General features: G+C 32.6%; 1 protein-coding gene across 8 annotated transcripts in view; it reads left to right on the top strand.

Annotated features, from left to right (window-relative positions):
- RELCH (RAB11 binding and LisH domain, coiled-coil and HEAT repeat containing) overlaps positions 1-12553 on the top strand; it is a 120773-nt gene that overhangs the window by 40108 nt on the left and 68112 nt on the right. For all 8 annotated transcript variants that reach the window (XR_013408289.1, XR_013408288.1, XR_003724664.2 and 5 more), the window contains 5 exons: positions 480-683; positions 789-880; positions 1493-1786; positions 4403-4478; positions 5487-5582. Coding sequence is in view for 5 of the 8 variants with exons in the window: in XM_015122143.3 (XP_014977629.1) it covers positions 480-683; positions 789-880; positions 1493-1786; positions 4403-4478; positions 5487-5582 (762 nt within the window). In the remaining 3 variants the exon portion in view is untranslated. The remainder of the gene's footprint in view (positions 1-479; positions 684-788; positions 881-1492; positions 1787-4402; positions 4479-5486; positions 5583-12553) is intronic.

Genomic DNA, 12553 nt, shown 5'->3' with positions numbered 1-12553 from the left:
AATGTTATTTACTAACTTGGAACATACACTTTGATATTATAACAAAATTATGATTATATTGGGTTTTCAATATATTCACAGAGGCTGACTGTGGTGGCTCACACCTGTAATCTCAACACTTTGGGAGGCCAAGGTGGGAGGATTGCTTAAAGCAAGGTGTTTGAGACCATCCTGGGCAACAAAGCAAGACCCCATCTCTCCAAAAAAACATGTTTCTTAATTGGTTCGGCATGGTGGCGGGTGTTTGTAGTTTCAGCTACTTGGGAGGCTGAGGTGGGAGGCTCACTTGAGCCCAGGAGTTTGAGGCTACAGTGAGCTGTCTATGATTGTGCCACTGTACTCCAGCCTGCATGACACAGCAGGACCTTGTCTAAAAAACAAAACAAAAACAAGGTATTAGCAATAATAATATGAATTTCAAAACTGCAAGATAAAATTTCCTCGAAGATTTTTTTATGTTATCATTTTTTATCTTTTAGGATTTTGAATTATGGGATGATGTAGGATTAAACATTCCAAAACCTCCAGACTTATTGCAACTCTACCGAGATTTTGGAAATCATCAAGTGACTGGAAAAGATCTTGTAGATGTGGCCAGTGGAGTAGAAGAAGATGAATTAGAGGCCCTTACACCAATTATAAGCAACCTTCCTCCAACTCTTGAAACTCCCCAGCCTGCAGAGGTGAGAGATAGCAACTAATTAGTCAAGTCCACAAAAAGTATTTAAACTATGTAAAAGCATACAGTGAGATCTTGAGTTTCTGTTTTTCTCCTGTTTTGATTTTAGAACTCCATGTTAGTACAGAAATTAGAAGATAAAATTAGTTTGTTAAATAGTGAGAAGTGGTCATTGATGGAGCAAATCAGAAGACTTAAAAGGTGAGTACTTGATCATCATTCCTAAAAATCCTCTTAAGGTGTTTAAAGGTATTGGCAAGTTATGCAAATATAGGAAACAATATTCCAGTTGTAAGGCATAATGGCTTCACATTTTAATACTTCTGAAAGAAAGTTTTATAATTGTTTAATATATTTAAAATAGTAATAGGTATTTTTTCCCAAAACAAGTTACTAAATCAATATGGTGATCTTACAATCAATTGTGTCTTGACACTAAGAAATAAGATATTTTGATTTCTCCTTCATTAGTTGTACGTATTTCCCATTCATTATTCCGTTTAGTTCTTATAATAATTCTGTGGGTTTGAGGGAGTTATTCCCAGTTTGCAAATGAATAAAAGAAATTTAAGTGCCAATCACAAGCAGGGTTTTTAAGGACATTTTTATGCTTCATTCTTAAGTTTATAGCTACATTTTTAGGTATATGAAGCATCAGTGAATATTGCATAAAAAAGATTTATCACTCGCCAACCATTTGCTACTAATACTTTTAAATATACTTTTAAAACATTAAACCCATTATGAGTTTTATGCTAGTTTTCAAAAATACAGTTGTCCTCTGGTGATTTCTCTTAATTTCTCTTTCTACAGTGAAATGGACTTCCTCAAAAATGAACACTTTGCCATCCCAGCAGTTTGTGACTCTGTTCAGCCTTCTTTGGATCAGTTGCCCCACAAAGACTCTGAGGACAGTGGACAGCATCCAGATGTAAATAGTTCAGACAAGGGGAAAAACACAGACATCCATCTTTCAATATCAGATGAAACTGATTCCACTATTCCTAAAGAGAATTCCCCAAATTCATTCCCCAGGAGAGAAAGAGAAGGAATGCCACCTTCTTCTCCATCAAGTAAAAACACAGTTCATTTTGATAAACCCAATAGGTTAGTATGCCTCCTATATTTTGAAATGCATCTTTTAGCTATTTAGTGTGTGTCAAATGGGAAGAGCTACTGTTTTTATTTAAACTGCTTTTTGTAGATCAAATATATGAATTTTTATATTTAACATGAACTTAACACATAGCAAAGTAGTTGTCACAAAAAAGTCACAAAATTATTAGTTACTAAATTAAATTAAATCAAAAAGTAATTACCCATGAATGGGCTAGGTTCTATCTTAGCTAAGTACTTAAACCCATAACTAATATGTTATTACTGTGTGCTACAAACACCCAGTGCTTTTTTCTGTATCCTTTAGTCATTATCAGACTCAGAGGAATATTTTGGTGCTGCATAGTTGCCTATGTTAAAGAAGGAATAATTTTTGCTCCTAGTTTTTTAGTTTTTTTGTTTTTTTGTTTTTTTTTTTGGTCTGTGTCTGCCTCCATTACAAATATTACATCATTAGTATTCTTTTAATTCATATGTTTAATTTATATTGGGTTACAGAATTCACAGATGACAAAAACCATGGTCCCTGTACTTTGTGATTATGTTTCTTAGTGGAGGGGACAAAATATAATTTTAAAACTCTTAGATTATAATTAAAAAATACTTTTAAGAAAGGAATATTACTGAGCTCTTTTTATATGTTACACAGAATTCTCAATGCTTTATGTATATTAACTCATTTAAGTCTTATGGTGCATTTTCAGCCACAAGGTCATACTTCATTTCCTATTAAATAGGGAGATGTTATGCCTACTATGAGCGTGTAATAGAAAAGCACAACTAATTTGCTTCAGACTTATAGGTCCTCATTATTACTAAGAAGTATTGGATTTTTATTTAAGTAAAGCTTTTCACTCATGAACCACAACGTTTTCTGTGTATAGTAGGGGTGTGTGTGTGTGCGTGTCTGTCTGTCTGTCTGTCTGTCTGTGTTGGTCACAGAATTGAAACAGACATGGCCCAAACCTCAAACTTTATAGTACGAGAGAGACAGACAAGCGATAACAGTAAGGTATGAAAAGTAGTATAACAAAATAAGTTCAGCTTGCTTTGGGAACATGTAATCAAGGCACTAACCTAGTCTTCAGAGCAGGAAGGTTTCATAGAAGTGTTATCCAAGATTTGAAAACTATGTAAGAGTTAACAAGCAAAGAGGTAAAAGAAAGAGTGTTCCCACGTGCACAAACAAAACAGTGCTTTAGGGGAACAAAGAAGGACTTAGTAAGGCTTAAGCAAATAATGCTAGTGAAAGGAAGGATAGAAGACAAAGTTGGAGAAATAAGCAAAGTCTAAGAAGTCATGTAAGCTTGCATTAATTCATTCTAGAGGTTGGGACATGATGGTATCTAAGCTTTAGAAAGGGTCCTCTGAGCTAGAGGTAATTGGAAGGTAGCAAGACTGGGAGCAAGGAAACTATACGGGTGTATGTTGGAAGAACCCAAGTAAGAAATGATGGAGGCCTGTTCTATATTGAAACATTGGTAATGGGAAGGGAAAGAAGTATATGGATCTGCAAGATTATTAGAATCTGCAAGATTATTAGAAGTTGAAAGACTGAATGGATTTGGGGTAAAAATAAAGGGAAGGAAGCCAGGGACGATGGCATTTGCCTCTAATCCCAGCTACTTAGGAGGCTGAGATGGAAGAATCGCTTGAGCCCAGGAGTTCTAGACAGCATGGGCAATACAGCAAGACCCCGTCTCAAAAAAAAGGATCAAGCCTGATTTGAGGTTTCTGACTTGGGCAAGTGGAAGGATTATGGTCCCCCTCTGAGGGAATATGAGAGGAGCATAAAACAGCAAAAGGCTCAAGCTTTGGTACAGTACTCTATAATCATAGAAATTACTGAGCGCCACTTTGTGGTGTATACTAAATAAGCTTTATTATCTAATTATTGGTGTTAGCCTTTTCTTTGCAGATTTAACACATAAAGTACAACTCATAGTCATAATTTCATGAATAATACTACATAGAGACTAGTAGTGTTTTAGAAATATAATGTTTTAACCTCCTTTATTAAACATAAATAGGCTAATATTTTCAACTGCAAACAGAAACTTTCTTTAAAACGTATCATGAATATTGAATGAGCTGCGCCTCCATTTATCTTTAGACTTATTGTATGTGGTTTTCTAATATTCAGATTTATCATTAGCTATATATATCTGCAAAACTTTAATTCCTCTCAGCAATATACCAGGTCAACCTTTGTATCCACTTTACCTTTCTGTTTATCTTTTTGGGACCATGGAGAATTGGGGTTGGAGAAAGTCCTTATTTCCAATTTTCAAATCAGTTCTATAGTCATTGATCTACTATACCACTTTAGGTTTGATCCACTAACTGTAATTGCCATTTTTTCACATAACATCAAATTACTGCAAGAACACCAGTTACTATTGATTTTTTTTCTCCTAAGTGACCTATATAAGTAAGTTTCTCCAGTGAAGTGTTCTTCAAGTCACTGATGGCTCAGAAATCTGATTAGCATTTGTGGGGTAGGATTAATGCTGGAATGGAAGTTATAATATGTAACTTAAATTTCTCCTTAAATGTCAATTGTAATTATTTGATATTGTCTCTTTTTCATACAACATTTTCTTCTAGGAAATTGTCTCCTGCATTCCATCAAGCACTACTCTCTTTTTGTCGAATGTCAGCAGATAGTCGTTTAGGATACGAGGTAAATTATACCACCTATTTCCACAACTTTTTAAAAACATTCTACTGTTTTTCTTCTTTTTAGTTTCTCTTCTACAGAAGCATCTGTGATAAGGCTATATTTCAAATGAAATCCATTATTTAAAAGAATGCCGTAAGATATAGTTCCTAACATTTTTAACTTTTAAGTAAAGTAGTTGATTATTTCTGTTTTTTCTATTAACATTGAAGTGACCTTTTATAAACTCTGTTTGTAGTAGTATGTCTAATGATAGCATCTCTTAGATATAATTCAGAAAACCAACTTAAGTGTACACTGTTTATATATTGTCTATTTAAATTACTCCATTATTTTCATTTCATTAGGAGTGGTTATGTCCAATAGTTGAGTTTATTAGCTTGCATATTAGTTTTTCTCAACTATTTTGTATTTATTTTTGCAGATTGGTCTTGAGGGGATATTTTATTATTATTGTTTTTTCTTACCTCTGTACTCACTCCTCCTTTTCTAGCTGTTTTGTGTTTCATTTCACTTGACTTCCCATGGGCTTGTGTTCCACAATGCTATTGAGAATATCACAGAGCTAGTTAGAGGATGGTTTGGATGCACTCTGGCAATCCTCATTGTAAGACTGGATCACCTTCCGTAGCCTACGCCTTGTATTTCCAAGTTCTTTGTACAGATTATCACTATCGCTAATGGTTGTAGCTTTGTGAGCATCTCTTCATGGACAAAAAGAAACATTGAGGCTGCCCTACTCCTGTGCTATCCCCCCTACTTGTTCCCAGAAATGAAGCCCATTAGGTCTTCTTGGCTTCACCCTTGATTTTAATGGTATTTTAAATCTGTTTCTAGCCCAAAGAAATATTGATGTTGATTGGAGCACTGTTGCTGTTGTTGTTGTTATTATAAGTTAAAATATTGGAATGTGTGTTTAGAGCAGAGGTGTCAGGACCTAACAAATGAACTTTTCTATATTATTATGCACAGAAGTTCTCCACTATCATCGTTTATTATTTGGTTTTCTAGGTGTCTCGTATTGCAGATAGTGAAAAAAGCGTTATGTTAATGCTGGGACGCTGCCTGCCACACATTGTTCCCAATGTGCTATTGGCAAAGAGGGAGGTAAGACACATAAAAGTATTTTCGTCCCAGTAATCCCATCATGTTGTCCATTTTTTGTCATTTTGAAGTTGAGTGTTATATTTTTATTTTCTTAAAGTCTATTACTTGCAATCATATTCTTACTTTTGTGCATGCATCTCTGCTCCTAGAGAATGGTTTTACACCTCTGTCAGGTGAGTTCAGTAAAACTGCATGGTATTCATGTTTTTCCAATTTTGCTTAAAGCATTGTTAGCTTCTGCAGCACTAACTATTACTGTAGGTCCATTTATGTGCCATGAACACTGTCTGGTTTTTACATTACCAGTTAACTAATTATCTGTGCTCTTGGTATGATATGCTTCATTTGTCTACAGAAACGGACACTCTTTGTACTGAAAATTAACAGGGATGAATAATATAACACTAGTCATAAATGTACTTACAGTTGCTGATTATAAATGTGTTATTATGCTCATTTGGCAATAAATCACATTTCTCTTACGATAGGATAGTTGTCATATTGACTACAACAACTTTTTAAAGTACCTTTTTTATTTTTCTTACAGTTAACCAGTTATTGACAGATGCTTTAAGTATCCAAAATACATTTGCAAATATATTTGAGTCCACATAGCCTATGTTATGATCCATAAACACTATAGGAAGTTATCTTTATGGTTGTATTTATAAATTATTATTAAATATAGTTATATTTAGTCAATAAAAGATTAATGGGAAGTTATCTATAATCTCATTTAAATGACAGTGGATGATTTATTTGCAGATAATTTAAATTATTTTATTGAAAGGCCGGGCGCGGTGGCTCAAGCCTGTAATCCCAGCACTTTGGGAGGCCGAGACGGGCGGATCACAAGGTCAAGAGATCGAGACCATCCTGGCTAACACGGTGAAACCCCGTCTCTACTAAAAAATACAAAAAACTAGCCGGGCGCGGTGGCAGGCGCCTGTAGTCCCAACTACTCGGGAGGCTGAGGCAGGAGAATGGCGTAAACCCGGGAGGCGGAGCTTGCAGTGAGCTGAGATCCGGCCACTGCACTCCAGCCTGGGCGACACAGCGAGACTCCGTCTCAAAAAAAAAAAAAAAAAAAAATTATTTTATTGAATTCTGTTTTTGAGATAAAATTTTTGATCAAAAAAATTTTATAAAGAATAGATGAAGAATATTTTAGAGTGTATCATGTAACTTTCTATTGTCATTTTCTTAATATTTACCACTGATTTTACTCATAGTTTCTGGGACCTACAGTACATATAGGTACATAATGCATTGGCAAAACCCATTTAAAGCTTATTTTCAATTATCCATTTAGCACAAGAAATTAGTACTGATCCTCAAGAAAACATGTAGAGCTTTAAAATTTTTTTATCCCCATAGGTATTTTTAATAAAAACAATTAAAAAGATTATTTTCCTACTGATGGCTTTATTTTTACCTAATTATTTTAAAATAGTCATAAGATATTAATAAGTATGGAAAGTCTTATATGTCTTGAAGGATCAGTGTCCAATTTCAGATTGTTTTGCAGTTCTGCCTGGCAGAATGGTGTTTGAGCTTCTTTTCCTTTTTTAGCTTGTAACATAATCCATGTAATGTGTTAACGTTTGCATCCCTTTTACTGTATTTCCTTAATATCATCTTTAGAGTATTACAGAAATCTAATTATTATGAAATTCAGTTTTAGCTTTTTTATTTTAATTTGTCATATTATCATAAAAGACTACCACTAAAATCTGATTGTACTGCATGAAATATTTATAAATTTGCATCATCAGTAATCAGATACGTTATACATACAGATTATATACATATATGCACACATAGAACTAATTTGTGGTATGATGTTTTTTCTGGCTGATGTTAAATTTTTTATAATTAAAAGTATATAATTTCATGAAAAACTGATCATCTATCTTTGTTCATTTAATTATTTGTATGTTTTATCAGAAAAGTTGCCATTTATAATAAAATGAAATTGTATTTCCTCAAAATTAAATTGATAAATAATGAAACATGTCTTAGAGTATTTAAAATCAACCCCTAGGCATAAAAGAACAAAACATTTTTTCATTACATCTCTTGATATTGAATTACTTTTTGATATTTCACCCCTATTTCTTCTTATAAATCTAAATATCTCTCTCTATGGGGAGACAGAGTTGTTGTTTTTTCATTTTGTTTTGTTTTTTGGGGTTTTTTTATTTGAGGCAGGCTCTCGCGCTGTCACTCAGGCTGGAGTACAGTGGCACAGTCATGGTTCACTATAGCCTCAAACTCCGGGTCTTAAACATTAAATCTACATTTTTATAAAACTCCTGCGATTGAAGGATTAATATTTTGACTTCTTATTTCTCATATTTGGTATACCCCTGTCAGCAAAAGCCTTTTTGTTGGTATTTAAATAAAATTTAAATGTTCTTTAGTAAACTGAACATAGTAATATCTTGGCTGATTAAATAAAGCATTAGAAACAGGGTTTAATGTTTTGATTAATATGTTTACATGGTTTAACTTTTTTTAATGTAAAAAAATGTACAATGAAACTTCCTTTTTTCCTGTCCTTGAGCTTCTGTCCCATATGCAGTCAATTTTGCTAGCTTCTAGCAAATGGTCAAGTCGTTTGACCATTTTTGAATTTGATTGTTTTTCTTCATGTTTTTGAGTTCGGGGTTTTTTATATATTCTGGTTAGTAAACCCTTATCATATATATGATTCGCAAATATTTTCTTTCATCCTGTAGGTTTTCTTTTTACACTCTTGACCATATCCTTTGATGGGCAAGTGTTTTCCATTTTTATGAAATCTGATTTATCCATTTTTTTTCTCATGTTGTTTGTGCCTTAAGTATCAATTTTAAGAAACCATTGCCAAATCAATCAGTGTTATAGAAGATATATATATGTATATGAATATATATAAGAGCTAAAGCTATAAAATAATTACAAGAAAACATTTTTTATATATATTTAGGTCAATGATTCATTTTGAGTTAATTTTTATATATGGAGTGAAACAGGGTCTAACTTTATTCTTTTCATATGGCTATCCAGTTATCCAGAAACATTTGTTCAAGATAAAAAATTTCCTCTTTTGAAGAGTCTTGCTACTTTTGTCAAAAATCAGTTGGGCCTAGATTCTTCGGGTTTATTTCTGGACTTTCAGTTCTGTTCCATTGGTCTGTATGTCTAGCCATATGCCACTACCACACTGTTTTGATAACTGTTGTTTGTAGTCAGTTTTGAAATTGGGACATATGAGTCCTCTAACTGCACTATTGTCTGCTCAGGGTCCCTTGCAGTTCCATATGAATTTGATGCTCAGCTTTTCACTTCTGCAGAACAGGTCACTGAAATCTTTATAGAGATTACATTAAATTTATAGATCTCTTTGGGAGTATTGTCATCCTAACAACATTAAGTTTTCCAGTTCACGGACGTGGAATGTCTTTTTGTTTTTAGATCTTTAATTTCTTTCAGTAATATTTTGTAGTTTTCAGTGTACAGTTCTTTCACTTCTTTGGCTAAATTTATTCCTAGGTATTTTGTTCTCTTGGATATTGTAAATGGAATTGTTCTTTTAATTTTCTTTTCAAAAAAGGAAAGATTTATCCTGATTTATCAAAACAACACTGGTCATTGTGTGTTGATCTTAAATCTTGCAACTTTGCTGCATTTGCTTATTAACTCTAATCATTTTTTATGGGTTCTATGATATTTTCTACATATATAGAATCGTGTCATCTGCACCTAGAGAGATAGTTTTGCTTCTTCTTTACCATTTAGATGGCTTTTATTTTTTCCTGTTGCTTAGTTGCTCTAGCTAGAACTTCCAGTACAATTTGGATGGTAATGTTTTGAGAAAGCAGATACCCTTGCCTTGTTTCTGATCTTACAGGAAAGCTTCAATCTTTCACCATTGACTATGATGTTTGCTATAGAATTTTTATAAATGCCCTTTGTCGTATTAAGGAAGTTTCCTTTTATCCCTAGTTTGCTAAATGTTCTTATCATAAAATGGCATTGAATTTGCCACATGCTTTTTCTGCACCTGTTAAGATGATAATGTGATTTTCCCCCTTCGTTCTACTGTGATATGCCTGCGTTATTAATACATTGCCTAATTTTATGTTAATCCACCCTCGCATTCATGAGATACATCCCATTTGGTGTTGGTTTATAAACCTTCTAATGTGCTTTTGGATCTGTTGTTAGTATTTTGTTGAGTATTTTTGTGTCTATATTAATAAGGGATACTGTTCTGTGGTTGTTTTCTTATTTTGTGTTTTGGTATTTGGTATTGGTTTTGGTATTGGGCTAAAGCTGGCTTGATGGGTATAGGAACTCTTCAGTCTGTTTCCTTGTTATATGCCTGTTGGGATTTTCTACTTACTGAATCAGTTTGGTGATTTCTGTGATTCTAGGAATTAGTTCATTTCATCTTGATTATCTGATTTGTTGATGAGCAGTTGTTCATAGTATTAACTTATTTCTTTTAATTTCTGTAACGTCGGTACTAACATCCCTGCTTTCATTTCTGATCCTAGTTATTTGCATCCTCTCTCTTTTTCAGTCAGTCTAGCTAAACGTTTGTCAATTTTGTTTCTCTTTTCAAGAACCAACTTTTGATTTTGTTAATTCTCTTCATTGTTTTTCTAGTCGATGTTTCGTTTATCTCTGCTCTAATCTTTATTATTTCTTTCCTTCTGCTGGCCTTGGGTTTAGTTTGATCTTTCTGTAGTTCCATAAGACATTGAATTACTGACTTGAGATCTTTTTAAATACAGGTATTTATAGCTATAAATTTCCCTCTGAGTACTGCTTTTGCTATATCTCATTAGTTTTGGTATATTGTTTTCATTTTCATTCATCTCAATGTTTTCTCGTTTACTTCATGATTTCTTCCTTGACCTATTGCTTATTTAAGAGCATGTTGTTTAATAGCCACATATTCATGGATGTTCCATTTTTCTTATGTTACTGATTCTTAATTTCATTCAATTATAGTCAGAGAAATACTTTATATGTTTTTGATCTTTTAAACTTACTAAGAATTACCTTTGCCTAACTTATGGTCTGTCCTGGAGAATGTTCTGTGTGCATTTGAGAAGAATATATATTCTGCTGATGTTGAGTGGAGTGTTCTGTATAATTTTATTAGATTTAGTTGTTTTATAAAGTTTGGGTTCTCTATTTCCTTATTGACCTTCTGTCTAGAATTTCTGTGCAGTATGAAAGTAGGGTATTGAAGACTCCAACTATTATTGTAGAACTGTCTTATATTCTTTCAGAGATACTTTGTGCATGTATAAATTCAAATATGTGATCTTTTCCCCATGATTTAAACAAATGATACCATATTCTATGTACTATTCTCTACTTTGCTGTTTTTATACTTAACATTAGATTTTACTTTTTATATCATGATATAAAGAACTTACTATTAGTGTTTTCAAACTTTGACTACACCTTCAGTAAAAAAGATGTTTTACATCATGTATCAGTACGTACTTACATATATAAAACTAAAAGTTTTATAAAACATAGTAAAGACAAGCAATAGCAAACACGATTTTATAAATATTTTGGAAAAGTAAAGAAGAAAATCCTTAAATAAGCAATTAAAAAAGAAAAACATGCTGTTCATGACCCATTCAACTGATTTTGTGACCCACTGTTTTAAAGATAGTATAGGATAAAGATTTAATCAAAGCTGTCCAATAAATTAAACTTTTTTAAATAGAAAGCACGATGAATATAGTTATTAGCATTATTTGTTTTTCTTTAAAACAGGAAAAAGAAAAAAGTAACAACTTTACTCAATCTTCAGGTTACAATTATAATATTTTTTAATTCAGTGTATCTTATTTTAAATCTAAGATGCAATTGGTTGTAACAGTTATGTTTCTTTAAGAAAGAAAAAGAATCCCAATTGAATTATGGCATGCTGTCTATTGTAAGATATACCCATATTTCAAAGATACTAAAGTTTAACAAAAATATATACCTCTTAGGTTCTTTGAAATAATGGTAGTCTCTTTTTACTAACTTATATTTTAAAGTCAAATATTTATCTCTACTGTAATCTTTATTATTTCCTTCTGCTGGCCATGGGTTTAGTTGATCTTTCTGTAGTTCCTTGCCTGTTCATTTTGGGAGACAAAAATAAAAGCTGGACTGATTTTTTATATGTGGCTTACATAGCAGTTCATTTTAATGGATTGGTTGAGGAAACTTGAATCTTTTGAGCCAAATTATAGAATAAATATATTTATCATTTGATAAATGTATATAGTAAATAAGCTAAAGTTGTTGGTTTTTCACAATTTCTGCTTTAACCACATTTGAAGAGGAAATTGTATAATTAAAAAATAAAATTTTATGAAAGATTACTTCAAGTAGCATTTTTGGTAATCATATATCAAAATTTAACTTTCAGTTTCATTCTGTGCCAAGGAAATATATTCTATCAGCTAGCTAAGTTGGAAAATCAAAGGAGAAATCTGGGGCTGAGATGGGAGTGGAAAAGAGGAGAGATTTAATAGAGACTAGCTTTTGGGATATTGGAAGTCTTCCAAAATTATATTGTGATGATGACTGTACAACTCTGAATATGCTAAAAACCACTGAATATACACTTGAAATGGATGAACTTTATGAAAGATGAAGCATATCTCAATAAAACTGTCATTGAAAAGGCAAAAGAGAAAACCACTTATCTCAGTAAAACTGTAACAAAAAAGTCAAGGGAAAGAACCAATTCCCTAAAAGTTTTTAAAGTAGTTGGTACCTCTACAGTCCTCCCGTCTTATGAGAAACTAGACTTTGATCTTTTGCATTGTCATTCATGTTTCCTTCATGGAAAACTTACGAGTAATGATCACCTCAGAGGATCATAACTCTATGAGATTTATACAGTAGTATAGTGGATAAGTGTAATAAAGTAGATAGGAAGTTTTGACTATCTTCTTTAT

This window comes from Macaca mulatta, chromosome 18 (genome assembly GCF_049350105.2).
Source record: "Macaca mulatta isolate MMU2019108-1 chromosome 18, T2T-MMU8v2.0, whole genome shotgun sequence".
In the NCBI taxonomy this organism is placed as follows: Eukaryota; Metazoa; Chordata; class Mammalia; order Primates; family Cercopithecidae; genus Macaca; species Macaca mulatta.
This window is presented reverse-complemented; position numbering and strand designations above follow the sequence as displayed.